Source organism: Trametes versicolor (assembly GCF_000271585.1).
Source record: "Trametes versicolor FP-101664 SS1 unplaced genomic scaffold TRAVEscaffold_9, whole genome shotgun sequence".
NCBI classification, from domain to species: domain Eukaryota; kingdom Fungi; phylum Basidiomycota; class Agaricomycetes; order Polyporales; family Polyporaceae; genus Trametes; species Trametes versicolor.
In genome coordinates, this window is record NW_007360329.1 from 647,738 (window position 1) to 667,499 (window position 19,762).

General features: G+C 57.6%; 7 protein-coding genes across 7 annotated transcripts; 1 reads left to right on the plus strand and 6 right to left on the minus strand.

Moving 5' to 3' along the window:
* Positions 1 to 232: 232 nt before the first annotated feature.
* Positions 233 to 2,379, minus strand: TRAVEDRAFT_73474 (uncharacterized protein; the record flags this gene model as incomplete). The annotated part of the gene is made up of 12 exons (XM_008043173.1): positions 233 to 316; positions 393 to 542; positions 598 to 627; positions 684 to 751; positions 814 to 887; positions 941 to 1,144; positions 1,201 to 1,231; positions 1,286 to 1,341; positions 1,419 to 1,858; positions 1,913 to 2,022; positions 2,081 to 2,266; positions 2,332 to 2,379. 11 exons carry the CDS (start codon positions 2,377 to 2,379, stop codon positions 470 to 472), a joined length of 1,320 nt encoding a protein of 439 aa, XP_008041364.1. The 3' UTR covers positions 233 to 316; positions 393 to 469.
* Positions 2,380 to 3,330: 951 nt separating this feature from the next.
* TRAVEDRAFT_128820 (uncharacterized protein) lies at positions 3,331 to 6,066 on the minus strand (the record flags this gene model as incomplete). The annotated part of the gene is made up of 9 exons (XM_008043174.1): positions 3,331 to 3,587; positions 3,647 to 3,745; positions 3,876 to 3,996; positions 4,051 to 4,197; positions 4,254 to 4,481; positions 4,535 to 5,200; positions 5,259 to 5,479; positions 5,530 to 5,577; positions 5,670 to 6,066. The coding sequence occupies 9 exons, from the start codon at positions 6,064 to 6,066 to the stop codon at positions 3,331 to 3,333; spliced, it is 2,184 nt and encodes a 727-aa protein (XP_008041365.1).
* A 285-nt stretch (positions 6,067 to 6,351) lies between these two features.
* TRAVEDRAFT_59910 (uncharacterized protein) lies at positions 6,352 to 9,407 on the minus strand. The gene is made up of 8 exons (XM_008043175.1): positions 9,303 to 9,407; positions 8,327 to 9,251; positions 8,150 to 8,270; positions 7,885 to 8,097; positions 7,777 to 7,836; positions 7,321 to 7,717; positions 6,971 to 7,264; positions 6,352 to 6,911 (listed from the first exon to the last, which is right to left on the minus strand). Exons 2-8 carry the CDS (start codon positions 8,998 to 9,000, stop codon positions 6,430 to 6,432), a joined length of 2,241 nt encoding a protein of 746 aa, XP_008041366.1. The 5' UTR covers positions 9,001 to 9,251; positions 9,303 to 9,407; the 3' UTR covers positions 6,352 to 6,429.
* Positions 9,408 to 9,834: 427 nt separating this feature from the next.
* On the plus strand, positions 9,835 to 12,649 carry TRAVEDRAFT_66014 (uncharacterized protein; the record flags this gene model as incomplete). The annotated part of the gene is made up of 4 exons (XM_008043176.1): positions 9,835 to 10,157; positions 10,211 to 10,337; positions 10,390 to 10,499; positions 10,549 to 12,649. 4 exons carry the CDS (start codon positions 9,835 to 9,837, stop codon positions 12,647 to 12,649), a joined length of 2,661 nt encoding a protein of 886 aa, XP_008041367.1.
* Positions 12,650 to 12,928: 279 nt separating this feature from the next.
* TRAVEDRAFT_129960 (Pkinase-domain-containing protein) lies at positions 12,929 to 14,330 on the minus strand (the record flags this gene model as incomplete). The annotated part of the gene is made up of 2 exons (XM_008043177.1): positions 12,929 to 13,668; positions 13,727 to 14,330. 2 exons carry the CDS (start codon positions 14,328 to 14,330, stop codon positions 12,929 to 12,931), a joined length of 1,344 nt encoding a protein of 447 aa, XP_008041368.1.
* A 1,038-nt stretch (positions 14,331 to 15,368) lies between these two features.
* Positions 15,369 to 16,763, minus strand: TRAVEDRAFT_73478 (kinase-like protein; the record flags this gene model as incomplete). The annotated part of the gene is made up of 2 exons (XM_008043178.1): positions 15,369 to 16,128; positions 16,187 to 16,763. The coding sequence occupies 2 exons, from the start codon at positions 16,761 to 16,763 to the stop codon at positions 15,449 to 15,451; spliced, it is 1,257 nt and encodes a 418-aa protein (XP_008041369.1). The 3' UTR covers positions 15,369 to 15,448.
* Positions 16,764 to 17,572: 809 nt separating this feature from the next.
* TRAVEDRAFT_50132 (uncharacterized protein) lies at positions 17,573 to 18,391 on the minus strand (the record flags this gene model as incomplete). The annotated part of the gene is made up of 1 exon (XM_008042889.1): positions 17,573 to 18,391. One exon carries the CDS (start codon positions 18,389 to 18,391, stop codon positions 17,573 to 17,575), a length of 819 nt encoding a protein of 272 aa, XP_008041080.1.
* Between the last annotated feature and the right edge of the window lie 1,371 nt (positions 18,392 to 19,762).

Below are 19,762 nucleotides of genomic sequence, written 5' to 3' on the forward strand. Positions count from 1 at the left end.
GCCCATTCACTTCGCAATATTCTACGAAGAAGAGGCAGCTTCCAGTTGCGCAAGGCGGGACTCCGTCGCGGTCAAGAGCGCGGTGACGCAACCAATGAACACCATATTCAAGTTGGACATCATACGTAGTGTTTGGAACGTCACCGCGAAGGTGCGCATCTATGGCCGTATCAGCACTGGATGGCATATTTAGTGAGACGATCACTACACCAGGCTCGGCTCCCCGGACTGGCGCGCCTCTTTCAAATGTGGGGACTCGCCTCCACATCGAAGCTGCGACGATACTCGGCAAAGCGCTATGGAAGTCGTTCGACAGGTATGCTCGGTACCCCGCGGGGTGCCGCTTCACTATGATCACTGCCAATCGACCTGATGTCGCACACATACAACGGGTAGATGATATAGGAAGCGCTGCATAACGATCAGACAGACAAACCACTCGGCATCATCGCTACCGACGCTCTGCCTTTCACAGCTGGTTTGCCTTCCCACCCTCAATCGGGACACGGAACATAGCGTACGGCTTCGTGCGCAGGTCGGTCCTACCGCAATGCGGTCAATACGCACAAATTAGCACAAAGCGGCCGAACCACGCACCCATTTTGATAGTCTGGACTCAGCCACAATCTTGTACGTAAACAGGTGAGCGGCGAAAACCATGGAAGACGCGCAGATGACTCAACTGGTTGCAAGTGAAGTACAGGAAGTTTCCGCCGGACTTCAGGGAAGCGACGGCGAGAGTGTCCGGCCACTGATATTAAATGCACGATGGTCAATCGATCAGCCAAATAGTGGACTGGACGTGCTGCGCGCCTGGATGAACGGGTTGCGGACGAACGGCTCGATCATGCCTGTCTTCGGGTTGAAGCGGTTGATCGCGTTGTGCTCTATACACTGGTGAGTTACGTCTACTACTCAGCGGAATAGGAACTGAATGTACCTGGGGCGGTCAGGTAGATGAAACCCTGATCGTCACTCTCGAGCCCGTTAAGATGGCTCCCAGTATCTCCCAAGTCCTGCACCGCCTGATTGGCCAGGATGATTGCGTTAGGATTAACCGCAGATGGCTGGATCTTCAAGAACGACGTAGGGATGCGGAACAGCCTGCGCGCAGACAACGGCGCGAAGTAGAAAAATTCGCCATCTTTCGCGGAGCGTCCTGGTCAGTCCACCACGCGTGCTCGAACGGCGATCTCTTACCTGAGGACAGGGCCACCCCATCCGCCGCGAACTACACAACCCCGATCAAGATTGCGTCAAATCGGCAGATACGATGTACGCTTACCCGATTGAACGGCGTCACTGCAAACGGCGATATCGGCGGATGGATGTAGTTCGGAACTGCGCAACGCCCACACCGATTGCCATTCAGCCTCGCACCCTTCCCTCGCTGCCAGCACGGACTGATCGCGGCCTACCTCCGTTGTGGAACGAGATCAGATCGACCTGCACGGTCACCGAGGGGTGGTTGTCCAGATGCCGCCACGACACGCCCGTGCGCAGGTTCACGACGACGAGCCCCGGGCGCTGCGGCGAGCTGTCCGGGAGGTATGCGAAGCCGTCGCCGCGCAGGTCGATGCGCAGGTCGTTCAGCGACGAGTCGGCGGGGACGACCGAGGCGGGGAAGGTGAAGGTCGCGAATCGCGTGCCGTTCTGGTGGAAGCCGAGGAGCTTGGGGCCGCCCGGGGAGGCGGCCATGAGCGTCGTTCCGTTCACGCGCGGCCGCCCGACGTCAAGGGCCCAGATGCGGTCCAGTCCGTCAACGACGACCGCCTGGACTAGGAGGAATTTCTCGGTCGCAATGCTGAAGCCAGGGTTCGTCGTGTTGACAAATGCCTCAGGTGTGTTCGAATCTTGGCTGCGTTTATCCTGTTCAGCATCGCTCACATTCGCGAACAGAAAGTCAACATACTCGGGGAACGGCACCTCGGTGGTGGCGGTGTTAGCCTCCGCGAGCGTGAAGGTTTCATTGCCGCGCGGAAAGGAAGTGAATATCCTTCCATTGCTGCTCACCGCAACGCCCTGTCATTGAGGCGAGATCAGATTAGCTCGTCATTCTTGCCTGGGCCCGCCCCCGTACCGTCGGCCAGAAATCAAAGTAGGCGTGCACGAGTTCGACCGGCGGGCCGAACTTCCCGGTATCGAAGTGAATCTTCAAGTTCTTCAGCGCCGGGTCACCGCTGAGCTCATTCGCAGGCAGAGGCGCGACGGAGTCCGCGAGCGTCTGGTTCGGAGGAGGCGTCATCGGCGGTGGGTATTCCGGGAACTGGGCGGCAGTAACTGGATGTTAACTCCTTGTGCTGTCAGGAGTTCACGCGCGAAGGGACGTACGTCGAAGACACTCGAAACGTTTTCCGGAGCAGCGGCCGCTGCTGCCATTGCGGCGAGCAGGAAGGACAAGGCGAGTACGGGACGCATCATCGCAGCTGGCTGGCTGGCTACGTCAAGGACGCGAACTCATCGCGCCTCTTATATAGGGCAGCGTCGGTAGTCCGCATGTGGGGGTTCGCCGGTTCGTTGGGTTGTCTCCACTGTACTGGATCGAGGAATCATAGGCGGACAACGCATCAGCATGTGCACTTGCGAACAGAGACTACTGAGCGTAGGCGGAACCGAAGGCGGCGCTCCGTCGTGCACGTAAGGTGCCGTTTCTCGTGGGCGGCATGACGCATATGCGAGCATCGAACGATGGGTGGTACCTGAGAAGCAGCGTAAAGTCCGAGTCAGCAGACCGAAAAAGTGCGCAAGAGGGTCAGCATACCCACCTTCTCGCTCTGGACGGGGCTCCACTGCAGAAGAGGGGTCACATTGCCAGCCATACCGGGTTCGAGGGTGTGGTAGGAACGAAGATTCCCATGCAGAGGCTATAAACGCACGCACCCATAGTGTTGGACCCGACGACTCATGCCGGCCGAGTACCTCGATGAGCAACATGCTCTATATTTCTGGTTCCGTTACATCGATACAGGAGGGAGAGGGATAACATACACATACGATGGCTTATTCAGCTCTGAGAACGACCACACTGCCAACGACAGAACACGACAACAGGTAAAACACCGAGGATGCGAGATGCGACACATAGCTAATAACGAGTCAACGGTCAACGAGCGATTTTGTAGTCGTAAACCTGGCGTTACGATCAACATAGCGACGACTGGAAAAGGAGAGCGTTGACAGAACAAGTCCGGATATGAAAGCTTGACGACCTGTCGTAAGGGACATTATAGACACAGAATACGTGCGAGAGTCCGTGCAATAGAGAGGTTGCCGTAAAATGCTTGCATGAGGAGAGGGAGGGGATCATAATCGGGGCGCCTGCTGCCCGCATCAGTGAATCGCCGCAAGCCGCTGCGCAAGAGCTTCGACGACGAGCGGGTCGACACCGAACTCCTTCGCCAGATTTCCGACAGCGTCGATCTGGAGCGCCCCAGGGGAATGTACAGCACGTCCGCTGTAGCTCGATTGCCGGCTGCTGGCTGAACTCCGAGATCTTGGGGTGTGAGTCGGAGGAGGAGAAGACGTCGATCGGGGTAGAGCCGCCTCTAGGATGTCCGAGAGCTTGCCCATTTGCTCTGGGGTGAACGCTATGTAAGGAAAGTGTCAATGGCGCAGCCCATGTTGACTGTAAACGTGTGATCCCTACCTTGACAGTCCAGGGCGGCGCGGACGATCTGCGACAACGGGTTGGCCCAGTCTGACAGGGGGTTCTCCTCGATCCGAGTCATCAGGATCTGGACAGCAGCTGTGGCAAAGGGAAGATGATCAGCGACGATCTTTTACTAGACTTGGCATTGCGCCACGTACTGTGCGTGATTTCTGTGAAACGCGACATCAGCCTTCAAGCAAGGTAGTGGTCGAAGACGACAACTCACCATAAAGGGAATCTCTGAGGGTACCAGACCAGAACACGCGACTATCATCATCCGCAGGGAACTTCGACAGGATGCCGATCAAGGAATAGAATGGCAAGGACGGAACCTTAAGGAAATGGCTCTGCAAAGCTGAAGTTAGTCGTAGGATGAAATTGACGAAGGGGTTTTGGCGTACATCGGGAGACTTGATAAGGTGCAACAGCGAGTTCAGCTCCGTTTCAGAGATCAGGCCGCGCTGCAGAGTGGAAATGACGTTCTCATTGCTGAGACCCGCGAGAGAGGGACGCGAGCCGTCGAAGTTGCCCTGCCAGGAGGGGAAGAGCTGCATCAAAGTGAGATGAGTATCTGCAGGGCGCATGGAGGGGGACATATCCTTACCGCTCGCATAAGTTCTTCCTGGCTGCTTCGGGTAACGGTGACTCCGCGCGCCCGCTTCCCCTTGCCCAGGACGGAGTTTTGAGAGCAACGAAGAGCAGCCTTTGCCGCATCTTCGTCGACCATCTCAGCGAAAGCATGGCTCATTGTTTTGCCTTTGCGATCGAGGAGGACGTGGACGCGTTCTACAGGGTATCTGAGCCACTGCGCGATGGCGGGAGGGGTGATGTCCTAAGAAGCTCAGAGGTTAGCCTACAGTAGCAAAAGGTTGTGATAGTACGTACCCATGGCACGTTGTCGATGCGGAGCACGACGCGCTCGGACGAGCGGGCGTTGTTACGGCCTGAAGCGTGATGTTCACGAACTGGGGTAGAGGCGCCCTGGGCACGATCCATGAACCCCTCGTCGTCGTCAAATAGGCCCATGTCGTCACCGCTCCTACCACCAAAAGCACTGGGAAGGAGCCCGATGCCGCTGTCAAACTCCTCGATCTCGCTGCACTCCTCGATGATCCGTTGGAGCTTCGACTCCGAGGTCATGGAAGCGCCGTTGTCGAACGCAGCCTTGCAGAGAGAGAAGTCGTCCACCTTCATGTGGCACATGGCGCACTCCATGTCCTTCTCGCCGACGATGTTCAATGCGCTCGTAAGGCAAGCCGAGCACAGAGGATGGGCACACGGCTTGAGAATCGCCAGAGACCCCTTGGCCATCCCGCAAACCGAGCAAGTAGACGGTGCGGCTGGGGCCTTCCTAGGAGGGGGTGGGAAGTACTGAGGTGTCTCGTAAAGTTGTACAGGTTCCGACATGTTGGCGATTGCAGAGATAGAAAGATTGGAAATATTGAACGGATCATTGAATGCTAGAGGAAGAGTCTGGGAATGGGTAGGTGGGGAATAAGCCTCGGAGTAAATCGCATAGTCGTCCTCATCTATGTCGTACAGCTCTGAGGTCTATGTTCGAGCCGACAAGTCAGTTTACGCACCACACGCATATATACGATGAACTGACCTGTTCGAAAATAGGACGACGACGCGTGTGCGCAGGGTCGGTAACACTTCCACGGAGGCGGTATCCAGGTTGAGGAGGAGGGGTGTTCATGATACCCATGTTCGGAATCGAGCGGTTGGGGGTCGCTAGTGCGTTCTGTGTGACCGGAACGAGTGGTGCATATGCATGCGAGAGCGCGCGGGCACGGCGCTGGTTGGACAGGAACGGCGCCGGAAGTAGCGCTGTAAACGTTGTCAGACGATGCAACAGCAGAGCGATTGAATGCGCATACATTCGTCCACGGAGGATGTGCTGAGGTCACAGAAGCTATCGTCATCAACTACAAGAGGCTTGGGTGTCAGCAAAGCACGAACGGGGCGCATACAGTCGGTCACAGCATGGTTACTAGCAGAAGAACGCGCATATACTCACTTTGGAACTTGGATGCACCGCTGGGAGACACTTTGATACCATTTTCGTTCGCCCTCGTGCGCCAGTTCGGGGCGATGTCGGCGAGGCTGCGGTTTGGGTTGTTGACAGTTGGTACCTCCGGGGACGAGAGGGAGAGGCTGAGGTTCCGGCGTCGGCCAGCGGGAGCGGCAGATGCGGGTGTCGCGAGACTTGATGCAGTAGAGGAAAAAGATCGATGGCTCAATGGAGTATACGGCGAGGAGAAGGAGATTGCGGGGGAGAAAGGAGAGGTATATTGCCTTGCGCTCGCCGAATGATGGAGGGGCCGTTGCGGGGTGGTGGGCTGCTGGTTTTGCTTGTTGCGGTGCACGGCAGGGGAGGTCGGCGCGGAGGCGGGTATCAAGGACTGTTTGGCCATCGTGTCGAGTGTCTTCGTCGTTGTTGAGGTCGTGGTTGCCGGGAACGGGGGACGGAGACGGGAGGAGAAGAAAGGGAAAGAGACGGGAACGAAACAGACGGTGACCTGTGACGGAAACGTGAAAGGTTGGAGTTGATCTCGCTAATTGCCGTGCGACTTGAACCGCGTCGCGACGCGGTCACATGAGGGCCGCTTATGTCAGGAACGCGGTGGCTCGTTCCAGACCCTGGCAACCGTGCCTGAGCTCAACGAATAAGGTCATCTTGAGTACCAAGTGTCGGTACATCCAACCACAGAACAGCAAGTAAAATTAAGTGTACAATCCAGAGTATACGAGAAGGCTTGAAGGCGTGTTCGGGCTGTTCAGGTACCCTGGTCTCTCAGCTTCTTTAAGAGCAAAATTACACCCTTCGCCACCGCCTCGCCCTTCGAATCCCTTAGCACTCCACCCGTCCGTGTAGTTGAGGCTTGTGCAGAGCTATCCGAGCCCAGGTCCATACCCTCGGCGTCCTCGTCTTCACCGCGGGTTCGTGCTTCTGCCATCTTGCGTGTCAGCGTGACATAGAACAGCGTGAAGTCCTGAGCATGCTGGAGCAGCGCCCCGAGCTTCTCGCGGTCGGAATGGCCGGGGAGGGCGTCGAGGAGAGTGCGCTGATTGGCGGGCGCGCGGTCCATGATGAGGCCGAAGAGGACTGCCATGTGGCCGCGGACCACGACATCGAGCTCGTTGGACGACGAGAGGTGCTGGGCGTAGACTTCCGCGAGACACGCCAAGGCACTCTTGCGACCTGGACAGCGGCATCGGCGAATACATCCACGTTTACCAGGACAATCGAAATCGAGTACTACGAAACATAATGTCAATTGGTTTATGGATATATGCGGGGGAAACTTGGGCACTTACGCGTCTCGTTCATGATCGTCTTGGTGTCAGGGGTGGCTTGCACAAGGTTGGTTAGCAACCCCAGCGCCAGGCACATGCGGTCAAGACATCGTGCTGCGTTGGCGCCATCGTCGTCGTCAGCCTCATCGGCTTCCGCCTGTTTCTCCAATAGTCTGCGTTGTTGTTGCGCCATGACGATGAGATGCATGATCGCAGTCATAGCGAGCTCGTCGTCGAGGACTGCGTGACACCACTGTAGATCGTCGTGGGTAAGGTTGATGAGAACGCGGAGAGCCGACTCCATGCACTTGCTGGCTGCGTTTCGAAGTATTTAGTACGACGCATCAATCATACGAGAACTCTGCACGCACCGACCGGCCGATGATCCTCGAGTTCACTGTCGAGCAGGATGATACCACAGGTTATACATAAGACTATTAGAGCCTCAGCAAAATCGTGTTCGCGGAGTTCGTCGAGTTGAGAGGTTTGCGCAGGCAGCTCCTCGGAAAGGATAGACCACGATCCTAGGAGGCAGGAGTCCAGCAAGCGCAAGCAATTGTCCAGATGAAGCAATGACGGGGTGTCCATATAAGATGTGGGGCTGGACGGCGGGAACAAGGACAGGCCAGAGATGTATGCGCTCGCCCGAGAAGGAAGGGGTTTGATCTCTGCGGAGAGACTATGCAGCAGAGCAGGAAGATGCGACAGATTATGTGCCGAAGGCGAGACGATCACCAACGCCTGAGATATAAGCAAACGGTTGGAGACCTGTCATACCAGACGTATGAGCATATAAGGGACATCGGAGAAAATACCAATGTATGTACCGTATCGATGTCTTCGAGGAGACCTGATTTCTTTCGTACCAGCCGATGAAGGCTGCTTAACTAGTCTCTGTTAGCTGGGATGGCTTACAGTGTGCATGAGCCACCCACCAACGTGATCTCTCCTTTCGAGATACCGGCAGCCTTGAGTTCAGCAGGGCCAGCATTTTCTGAGATGAGCCATAGCGGGTCATTCGAGCGGTCAAGAGAGCTCAGGAGTCGATGCAGGGTTGACGCAAAGTCGGACTTCGAGGCTAACTCCAAGAGGTCCGTTGGGTCCCTCGCAACCAGCGCAGCATAAAACACCAAAATGGAGTCTAGTACCTGCGTATAGAGTTAGACTGAAAAGTACATTGTGGGCCGCTGATATACCTACCTTATCTCCACTTCCTGCGCCCGCATCTCTGAGCACCTCCCACGCACGGCCCAGGAAATCGGCAGCTTTCGCTCGTCGCGCAAACTCAATATCACACAGCTTGGTGACGATCTCCAAGGCACTGTGTGTGCGTGAGCATGGTCCATGAGACGGTCAATGACGCAGTCCATCGCGCACCTGCCCCGCCTGACGCCCAGCGTACATGTCGCGTCCAGCCCCTCAAATAAGTATCCCACTTCGTCGAGGAACCTTCTGCTCTCCCCCTTACTCCTCAGCTCAGTGATGCTCTTCAAGTCGTTCATCATCCCGTTTGGAAGCAATCTAGCCGGTGGCTCTTCTCTCAGGCCCTTCCGCTTCTTGCCTTTTCCTTTCGGGGACGGGGAAGCCTGAACAGGGGAGAGCGGTCGCGGGTCATCTTCAGACGCGTCCACACCCCATCGTTCCCTGAGCTCCGTGTACGACTCCCGCATCTCGAAGTCATCCTCTTGGCTCTCTCCATACATCGTCCCAGTGTCGTCAATGAGGCCCTGCGAATGCGACTCCAGACCAAGTGTGCCCGCCTGCGACTGCGGTAGCGCGACCAAGAATGAACGCGATTTGCCCGCATACGTGCGGACGTTCGTGTTGGTAAGTGCCGGGCGGATAGGGGGAGAGGAGATGTCGTCTGGTGGTCGTGCTTTCGAGGGGGACAGACTGGACGCTCGACCGGACGGCGAGTCAAGGAGGCTGTCCGAGCGGAAAGTGCGAAGCTTCTGTGGGGTGACATTTACGGAGGAAACGTCTGCACTACCAGGTTCGCTGGTACTGCTAATGCTAATGACGCTCCCCTCCGTCCGAGATCGAGCAAGCATGCGGCGTGCGACTCCGGTTTGAGCCTTGGGGGCCACACGTGATGGCCCACTGGTTGAGGTTGGGGCACCTGCGAACAAGAACAGTTCGGAGAGGTCCTTTGTAACATGGGGGCTCTCGTCGGTAATGGTGGCCGACCGGGCGAGTGGTCTTCGCGGAGGGGTGGTTGTGCCTGAGACACGCTCCTTAGAAGGTGTAGTTGAGCGTGTAGACGGCTTAGATGGGGAGTGCGTAGAAACGGTGTCATGGTCATCTGTTAACACATCATGACGATGTTTCACGCGCAGATATGGAGAAAACATACAGCTGCCTTTTCGAACCGCTGCACTCGACGCGCTCGTAGAGTTACCGTTCCTGTCTGGGGAGCGTACAACAACTTCAACGTCAATCTTCTGACGCTTGCGAGGCCTGACTGGGGTGTTCTCGGCAGAGGATGGCTCGTCGACTGTATCGGCCTCTGCGGTATACGAACGGCGTTGGTTTCTCTTGCGGCTATAAGTCCGCTGCATTGTGACTCCGAAAGATGATTGTGTGCCCCTTTCGCCCGTAAGTGTCCTGCAATTAGATGCGACAGATATGGCACGTTGTCCGAGGCAGAACTGGAGGCCACAGCGGTGGATGAGGAGCAGGAGGAGGGTGGCGGGAACAAGCAAGCACGCTGAGGCCGATCGCGATTCGCGTTAGGGCGCTTGCTCGGTCATTAGTCGCGTCTGTCACATGTGACCGTTTGTGACGTAAATGTCACGAGCGCGACACAGCGCGGAAGCGGGCGCTCGACGTTGAACGTGCTCTCTCCGTTCTCCTCGTTTTCCTCGCCTCTGCCGCCAGCTACCAGGATGGAATATCTTCAAGCTCGTCTAGACTCATTTGCATCTTCCAAGTCCAAGCGCACGAAGGCCTCCACTAGCAAGCACTCCTCCGCGTCCACTAAGTGGCCGCACCCTCCGACATGGAAAGCCACTCCGACCAGTCTGGCCGAGGCGGGCTTCTACCACGACCCTAGCTCAAGTTCACCCGACAATGTGACCTGTTTCATGTGCAAGAAGAGTCTCTGTGGATGGGAGCCGGAAGACGATCCCTTCGAGATCCACTATGAGAAATGCAGCGAGATGTGTGGCTGGGCGGTCGTCCGGTGTCAGAAGCCTGACACCAACGGGAAGTACGCGTCGTCCCGCAACAGATAGCGCGATTCCGTTCTAATAACGTCTATAGGTTCGACTTCTCTGATTCCACGCGTCATCCTACGAGCAAAGAGATGGAGAAGGCTCGATTAGACACGTTCTCGCAAACTCAATGGCCTCACGACGGTGTGAGGGGTCACGGCGCGAACTCCAAGGCGGTGAGTCAATAGGCGTCGTTATGTAGAGCATATGTTCATCGACGCATTATAGCTGGCGAAAGCTGGCTTCGTTTGGAATGCGTCGGAGCCAGGCGACGATACAGCGATGTGCTTGTACTGCAATTTGTCCTTAGGTGGCTGGGATGCGGAAGATGACCCTTAGTGAGTGTTTTGCAACCGCCCCGCATACGTTGTTTGAACATCTTCGTAGCGAGGAGCATCTTAAGCGGGATAAGAAACACAAGACTGCGTGTGCATTTCTCAAGGCTTTCGCGAGCACTTCGCTAAGCAAGTCCACCTCGAAACGGGCTCCGCCTAAAGCCGCGTCTAGGAAACTATCTCGTTCGGTCTCTCAGACAATCCAGAACACAGTGACGGAGGCACCAGAGGAAGAATCAGATGATGAGCTCGCCGTTGCACCCTCCTCTGGAACCGCTCCTTCTAGGGGACCCTCTGGTAGAGCGAGCAAGTCGCGATCATCACGCGCATCATCCGCGCCTGCAAAGACCCCCGCTTCGCGACGCTCAACACGAGGAACGGGCACAAGTGGCAAGGCCCCCGGAAGCAAGAACACGGTGAGCTCGGAAGTGGATGAGACGGACGGAGGGAGCGAGAGTGAGACAGGGAAGCGCGTGTCGAAGTCGAAACGCAAGACGGGCGGGCGGGCGAAGGCCCGAGTCTCGGCCATCGTGGAGGAAGATGTGGAGGAGGACGCTCCGAGGAGGACGCAACCCAATGACGATGTAGAGATGGAGGAGCAAGAGAAAGCCCTGGACGCAGCGAAGGAGGAGAAGCGGAAGCGGGGACGGCCGCCTAAGAATGCCGTTGCTGCTAAGCCGGCTTCGAGGGCGAGGACGAAGAAAGGTGTGGAACCAGAGGAGACAGAAGGCGCATCGGGGACAGACAATGAACCTGCTCCAGCACCTCCCCCGAAGAAGGCGCATACACGGACACGTTCGAAGGCAAACCTGGACTCAGAAACAGAGGCCCCAGCACTAACGGCTCCAAAGCCGACGCATACAAGGACCAAGTCGGGGTCCAAGGCGAAGGTCAAGCAAGAGCAAGTCGAGGAGGAGGTACCCGCGCCTGCACCTGCCGCTCCGAAAAGGAAGGGTAAACAGAAGGCTGCCTCCGTCGCTCCCGAGGAGGAGGATGGAGACTTCGACGTCCCACCTCCACCCCCCAAAGCGAAAGGGAAAGGCAGGGCGCCTAGTTCATCACGGCCGAAAGTCAAGGCCGAGCCTCAGCCCATCGTTGAAGACGACCTCGTACCGTCTCACGACGAACCGGAACCCGAGTCCCCTCGCGAACGCCCTCAGACCAATCACAGTACATCCTCCCGTCCATCGAAGGCACCATCAAAGCGTACCCCTTCGTTGTCCGACGATGCAGGCTACGCAACGGCAGAACCCCCTGCAGATGCAGAGCGGATGGACGTCGATGGAGATGAACCCCCGCTTGCGCCGCCTTCCAAGCAGCCCTTGTCTCGCAAGGCTGGCCCTTCTGGCTCACAGCGAGCAACGCAGGGAACGGCCTCTCGATCGACACCGCAGTCAGTCGACGGCGAGACCACGTCACGGCCTAGCTCCGCGCTCAACGGCATTACTCGCCAAAGCGCAGCTCCTCCCTCTCGGGCATCTTCAGCGCGACCTATTTCAAGAGTCCCTAGCGCCGTTAACCGAAGTTCTCTCAAGGTCATCGATATCGACTCAGACGGGGAGGAGGGCCCAGTGCAAGCACCACCACCGAAACCGAAGGCTGTGGAACGCACGGTCTCTCTCAATGGTATGAAGAAGCCCCCATCCAAGACGCCGGCCAAGAAGCTTCAGGTCGAGGTCGTACTTCCCTCCAGAACGAAGCCTCCCTCTCAGGAGACGGAGGATGTGCGCATGCCAGAGCCTTCGCCTACCAGTCCAGTCCGGCCCAAAGCCGCTCACTCGTCCAGTCCTGTGCGGGCAGCTCGGAAGCCTGACACCCCTGACACCCCCGTTTCCGCTGTCCACCGTTCTGCCCAGGTCTCCCCTGTACGCCCCCCACACCAGGCCTCTGGCGTTGCAGACGATGACGTTGCTATGCCGGATTTCGAGCCGGCGGCGTCCACCTCCCCTCGCACCTACCACCCCGTCCTTGCCCAGGTTCCGATCGAGAAGCTGACGGGCTTAACGGAAGAGGAGGCCAACATGACGCTCGAGGAGTACATCAGGCGCGAGACGGAGTTGCAGTACGCGCAGTTCAAGGCAGACGCGGAGAGGAAGATCGACGAGTTCAAGCGAAAAGCTGCAGAGGCCAAACAGCTGATAGAGACGGCCTAACGCAGCATGCTTGTGTGCTGTGGACGGAGTAGGCGTTGCGGGGGTTGCAGCTGGACTGGTGCGTGAATGAGACATTGAATCATGAAGCGGGCAGGGCTGAACGTTGCCCGATACAGTGTTGTAGCACTAAATTATTCCATTCGTCGCATTTGCATCAATCCATTCAATCACTGAGCACTTTCTTCATATTCCGCGGGGAAACTGATCTTCTCTCTTGCATTCACGGTCTCGCATCCAGGGACGATGTGGAGGTTTATGTGTTTGTATCGACCCGACTGTTTACAGGGCGATAGTGACAACAAGAGGCGTATCGTTCGAGGATATGGGTAACGAACGACCCTTGCGCACTTCCGATGCCATGACGGCTCCTATCCGCTTATTGCCCTTGTATCCCGGAATTTCCGCCAACTGCATCGGCTTCTCGGTACTGGTCGCTGGAGTGCTTGTCAATTTCCTCCCGTCGACACAGCTGTCGGACCCCGAACTCGAGCTGGAGCTGGAGCTATCCGAGATGTCGGAGGACGTGCAGATGACGAACTGTGCCTTCGGAGACGAGAGGGTGCGTGACGCCTTCAGGTTCTCCTCGTGGATGAGCTGCAGCGCTTCCTTGTCGGTGAAGACGGACTGCGTCTGGGCGAGCGCGACGTCCACGGCGGCGCGGGGGCAGTACGACGCGGCTGCGACCTGGATGTACCTGCTGCCGCGCTTGATGTCTTCTTCGCTCATGAAGAACGTGCCGACGGCGAGGATGCGTGTGCGGAGCTCGGGGATGGTGATGCGCGTGGCCGGGTCGGAGCTGAAGATCTGGTAGAGGATCTCCTCCGTCTCCTCCGAGATGGGGAGTATGGAGCGGAGGTGGCCCGGGTGCGACAGGAACTTGAGGTAGTTCTTATCCTTCGTCGTGGCGTACTCCCAGGGATTGCGACCCGCAACGAGGTTGGTGAGGATGATGCCGAGCGACCAGACGTCGGCAGCTTCGGGGGAGAAGGGGTGGAAGTCATAGTCCTCGCCGATGCACTCTGTGGATAGAAGAGGTAAGCAACTATTGACGAATGCGAGTAAACGTTGTGTACTAACCAGGACTCATGTAGTTGGCGCTGCCACAGCCGAAGGTGTCGCTGACCTTCGCTGTGGTGGAAAGACCGAAGTCCGCCAGTTTTATGTCCGTGCCCTCCGCGTTGGTGAGGATGTTGTCCGGCTTCAAGTCACGGTGGTAGATCCCCTGCCCGTGGCAGTACTCGACGGCGTCGAGGACCTGGACGAAGACACGCTTGAGGAGCTCGTCGTTGCGGGCGTAGATGAAGCGCTCCATCATGGGGTTAAAGAGGTCGCCACCCGCGCAGAAGTCGAGGACGATGTAGATGAAGTAGTCGCACTCATACGCGCCGTGGATGGAGACGATATTCGGGTGGTCCTCGACGACGAGATGGGCGGCGACTTCACGCTGCTGGTAGCGCCAGCGACGGGACTTGGGGTCCGCCTTCTCCATGATTTTGACGGCGAACTCCTTCGATACGAAGTCTCCGGACGATGACGATGGGTCACCGGGTTTTGCGATCGTGACGCCGTGGAAGACGACACCGTACGCGCCTTCCCCGAGCACCTCTGTGAGGAGGAGACGGCCGTCGTCGATGGTCTTGCCGAGGAACTCAGGAATCCAAGAAGCAGTGTCGTTGGACATAGTGAGTGTGTGTGTGAGGATGGTGTGGGTGGGAGAGGGGTTGGTTGAGAGAGCAGGTAGGCGAAGCAAGAGGTGGGGGTATGCTGAGCTTGACCTGCAAGACGACTGATAGAACTCGATGGCCTTCACTCCCCAGAAACCACCCTGGTCTTATACCTGCAGGGTGCGGATACGAGCCCATGCTCGCCTTCGAGTAGGAAGTCCTGAAGCACAGCAGAGAGGGCCAAGCATTGCGCCACTTGGGTCGGCTCGACATACAGAAGACGGGAGTCCCGCCAAATCCTACAGCCACCGCGAGGAAGTTGGTAGAACGCCGACACGTAACTTCCCGAAGTAGGCTGGCGACCTTCGGCAGGTGCTGGGGGATTGTACATATACTGTCTGCCGAGGGTTGGTCTAGACCGCTCAACCACGTACCGAAGCCGCGTATTGCCTAAAATGTACGATGCGTGTCGGCAGTGGCGGTGAGTACCGAGTTTGAACTGTCAAGATTCTAATCCGTCCTGCGTTTGACCTCTGCAAGTAGCTGGGCCGAATTCATATATTCTAACTGGCGTGTTTGCTTAGCTACAGTGAGCTTTGCTTGTATGTCTTTCCATGCAGCCGTTCAGGAGCCCGAACTGTGCGTCCAATATATTGTACAGGAGGACGAACCCGCCCGGATACTGAGAGGTGAGCTCCAGGCAAGAAATGTCCGAGAGGTATACACATCCGATGGGTCGTTGTTCAGTCTAGATTGATATTGGCCACCGCTGGCGTTCACTTCCGCGGATCCGGTTCACGATCAATGGAGCTACTTGGCTCGGTGTATAGAAAGCCTGACTCCGTGAGTGATGTCAATGTAGTCGCTGTGTCAGCAGGCTGCCTATGGTACACACGTCAGTTGCAATATTGAACCCCACCCGGGCTCATGTAACCGTTCAACGTTCACTTCAGTCTACCGCATGCAGCGAATCTCGAGCACGCAAAGAAAAGGGAAAGCATTCTATGATTGAGCTATCGATACAGTACAATACGGTGCTATCGATACAAAGTGTGGTGGCGGAGAGCAAGGTCCAAACGAAAGCATACGGAAAACAGCCAAATCTAGCAGAGTCGAGCACGTCGATGGGACCGCTCTACTCGGTGAAGAACCGGTCCATGAACCGCCGTAAGATACCAGCGGGAGACATCGACCGTGGCCTCTTCGCAAACACACCGCCGGGCAGCTCGACCGACCCCTCGCCGTGCAACCCATGTGGGTAGTCCGCGACCTCCAGACGTGGTTGTTGTGCGCGCATCTCCGGTGTCCGCGGCCCACTGGAGCTCTCCACCGACGACGGCGTGTCGCGTCTGCTGGCGCTCCGGCCCCGCGCGTCCTCCTCGCCCTCCTCCGAGTCCGCGAGCGACGCCGAGGGTGACGCAGGAGGGAGCAGGTAGTGCGATGCGAACGGCGACCCCTCGAAGTACGTCGCGGCGCTCGAGCGGAGGTATGGGCCCGCGCGGGCGATGAGCGCGGGGCGCATGAAGAACGAGTCGAGCATCTCTACGGCTGCGCGCACCTGCTCGAGCGACGCGCGACGCGCGGCCTCGCAGCGAAACACGTGCTGGAGAAGAATATTCGCCTCGGGGGAGAGAGGGAGCATCTCGATGAGGAAACGGTTGTTGCGCGCGTACGCGCGGTAACAGGCGTCGGCCGGGCATGCGTTGTTCCAGGGGTTGTGGCCCGAGATCATCGAGGTGAGGATCACGCCAAGCGCCCAGATGTCGTTCTCGCGCGCGTTGTATGGTAGGCGCGCAGGGTCGAAACCAATGCATTCTACGGAAAGGCAGAAGTAAGCGACCGGACGAAAGGAGATGTCGGGAAAGAGACGTACCAGGACTCATGTAGAGCGAGCTTCCAGCACCGTATGTTTTGCTGTACGCATTTGCGGTGGCAAGACCGAAGTCGGTGAGGTATATATGCTGAGCGTCTTCGCTGATGAGGATGTTTTCGGGCTTAAGGTCGCGATGGTATATCCCTGCGTTATGGCACGCCTCCAGAGCGTCGACGATCTGAAGGAACAAGCGCTTGATGAACGCATCGTCCCCGCGGTAGACGCGCGAACTCGACAGGAAGGTGAAGAGGTCGCCGCCGGGGCAGTAGTCGAGGACGAGGAAGACGTAAAACTTGTCCTCGATGACGCGGTGGAGGGTGACGACGTTCGGGTGGCTAGACAAGATCTGGTGGAAGTGGATCTCCTGCCGCTGGAGGGTGTATCGTCGCGAGCCCTTCTCCGCACGCACGACGCACTTGACTGCGTACTGGGTTGGTGGCGAGCCTGAGCCGGAGGTTGTGTCTTCAGCGAGAAAGATGACACCGTTCGAGCCCGAGCCGATAGTGCCGACAAGTTTCAGCCGGCCCTGGTCGATGCTGTGCCCGACAAGGTCGGGAATATTGCAGGAGTGGTACATGATGGCGAGGGGGGGGGTGCGAGAGGTCGGTGCGGCGTCGTTGACGTTGGAGGGCAAAGTTATCGAGGCATTGGAGGGCGCAGCGGGGAAGTAAGTATGATTTGCGCGCGGACCCGCCTTACGCAGTAGCCGCGCCGCGAGATTCTAGAGAAGACATGCGGAGTGCGGGCCACCCAGATGCGCTGCGATGCCCGGGCGGAAGGCATGCGCATCGCCCCGCCCTGGCGAGGGGTCGACGGGAGTCCCTGTCGATCCAGGCGGGTCGGCCCGATCGAGCAACTCGCGGTTTAGGCACTGCAGGCTGGATCAGGACGGATGTGCCATATGCGCAGCCGCCGCGGGGCGCGAGTCCTTGCGATTCGGACTGCGAGAGGCGCCGGGGGGACCTTGGGCCGCGCGCGGCTGACGGCACTCAAGCACTCGCAAGCCCAAAGTCAGCCAACACGGGACGCGGAACTCACGCTCAGGCCTCAGGGGCCCGCCCTTGCACCGCCGAGGCGCCGTTCCTGAGAGCGTCGTGGCGTTGGCGGAGCCGATCCGCGCGCCGTCCGCAGAAAGCGGTGCCCTGCGGAGTCTACCGTACCTTCAGGCCTTAGACTCAGGCCCAGGCCCAGAGCGCGTCCAGGGACCATGAGAGGGACGGCCAGGGACGGTTGTGATCCACGGGAGCGGATTTGCGATAGGATGTGCGTGAGCGAGGAGAAAACAAAAAGATAGCATTATGGAGCGCGTGGAGAACATTCAGAAACAGCAGTGCGACCAAGACCCAAGACCCAGAAACCCCAAGTGAATCGGAAACGCGCGCAGAGTCACCACCCCACACAATCCTCGGCCATTCGGATGAAGCTCTCCTCATCGAAGGAGCTCGACGTCAGGTTCTCCAGGATCATGTGCACGCTGCTGGCGTCGTCCGAGCAGCTGTTCTCGGAGTAGACGGCGACCAAGCTATCGTACGACCAGGACTCCTCCGCGGCACCAGAGGGGTCGAGCACAGAGGGGTCGATGCAGCTGCGTGAAGGGGAGTAGACGGAAGGGGTTGAGGCGATGGAGCAGACACGACCAGGACCAGGATGAGAGGCAGAGGTTGAGAGCGCAGGGGATGTCCGAGTAACCCGATCGGGCGAAAGGCCAAAGCCAAGCCCAAGAGTGTCCGTGTGGGCCAATGGGGTCGTAGACAAGATACTGGCGCGCGTGAGAGTCTTGGGGGATTCGAACCGTTCGTGCCTCCGTCGGATGTCTTCTCGTTCAAAGGCGATGTCTAGAGGTAGCAGCGTCTGGGCGCGGATCGCAAACGGAGTAGGAGGGCCGCCGCCCATCTCGAAGCCTTCTCTGCGCTCACGGATGTCTCTCCGGCTTTGCGCGAACGTAAGAGGAAGGAGTGAAGCGATGAGTGGCGAGGTGGCCACCTGAACAGGTTCGTCGGCGGGCTCCTCGGCATCGCTGGTGTGCTGTTGCAGCGAGGCGAGTAGGTCGTCGAAAACGCGGCCTTCTTCGGAAGTCGGCTTCCCCGGCACCGGTTTCGAGACTTTGCGGCGTAGTTTGAAAGAGAATCGAGTTCGGGCCTGGACGAGGAGGGTAGGGTTGGTTGCAAGGTTGCCTGCCGAGGGCCTAGAAGCGGTGTTGACCATGACGACAGACCGAGTAACACGTCGAGAGCAAATAGCAAGAGAGCGAAAGTGAAGGCACAGTGCATGGAGAGTCCGACATTCGTACGTAGCAGCAGCGACTTCTAGTCCATGTTGTGTATGGCTGACGAGGACGATACGTGAGGCTGGGTGTGATCAATGTGCGATCGTGTGCGACATGGTGATCGGGACTGTTGGACCGCGGCATTTGCCGCCGTGAGTGCATATGCGTCCCTTCCTCAGGGTCATGGCCAATACAGAAGGTGAGGATGGCTGTTGAACGTTCAACAACAGAGGCTAGGCCGAGGATGAGACGCAAGGCTCAGAACCAGGCACCAATGGTGGGCCTGGTGCTGACTCTGCTGAGGACAACATGTCAGGCTCGGTTCAGGCACTTTAAATTCAAATTCTTGTACCCAGTAGACCCAGGTACATACCGCTGGATCCCCCTGAATACTGTCGGAATCTTGTGAGGACCGGGCGTGCAACGAGTGTATTATCAGTCAGCGGGTGGATTGGCCGTATTCTTGTTGACTCACTCGTAACTTCTTTTGTCATATCGATGCCACCTCAGTACTCTCAGCCTGTAGCGTTACTGGAACGGCGGATGAGTTGTTGACAATCAAGCAATGGCACATGCAAAAGCCGCCCCGAGGGGGAGAATGTCAATGACATCGATGAGCAGCCACCCCGCCTCGTCACGGCCGAAGATGCCCGCAAAGTTGAGGTTCTATCATGCACGGGCGTCCATACACGAGCTGGGTACAGTCAGTAACTTGAGTGCCGCAGGCAAAGAAAAAACCTCAGCTTGGATGCATGAATTTCGTGTCAAAGGTGGCAAGACTAGCCAGCCTAGGCCCTGATGGGTAAACACGCACGGGGGAGGAGCGTCGACGTGTCTACGCCGTACGTCGCAGCTGTGATTCCGGAGGTACAACAGGAAGAGGTACGATGGAGGGAGCGAACGTTGAGTTGCAGGTCGGTACCCGATGTGGTGAATTACCGGATAACAACCGCTGCCACTTGCAGAGCAATCTATGCCTCGGTTCCTGTTTCGCCGCACCTTAAACTAGAATATGTTCCTGTTTAGTATACGAGGGGAACGGCTGCTGTGTAAACATGGTCGACTAGAAGATAAAACTCACCTTCTGTGAAAGACATGAGCGCCATGAGCGCCTTCGCGAGTGGGCAGAGGCGTACACATTGGCAGAAACCACCAGGGGGTACCAAAGGTGAACAAGCGTATCTGCGTGTGCTGTGGAAGGAAAAGAGGAGGACAGAGGCAATAAATGGGGGTCGCCTCTATTATAGAATGGGGTGCCGAAAAACGGTGTACGCAGCACAGGGATGCATATGGCGATCGGCCTGCTCTCT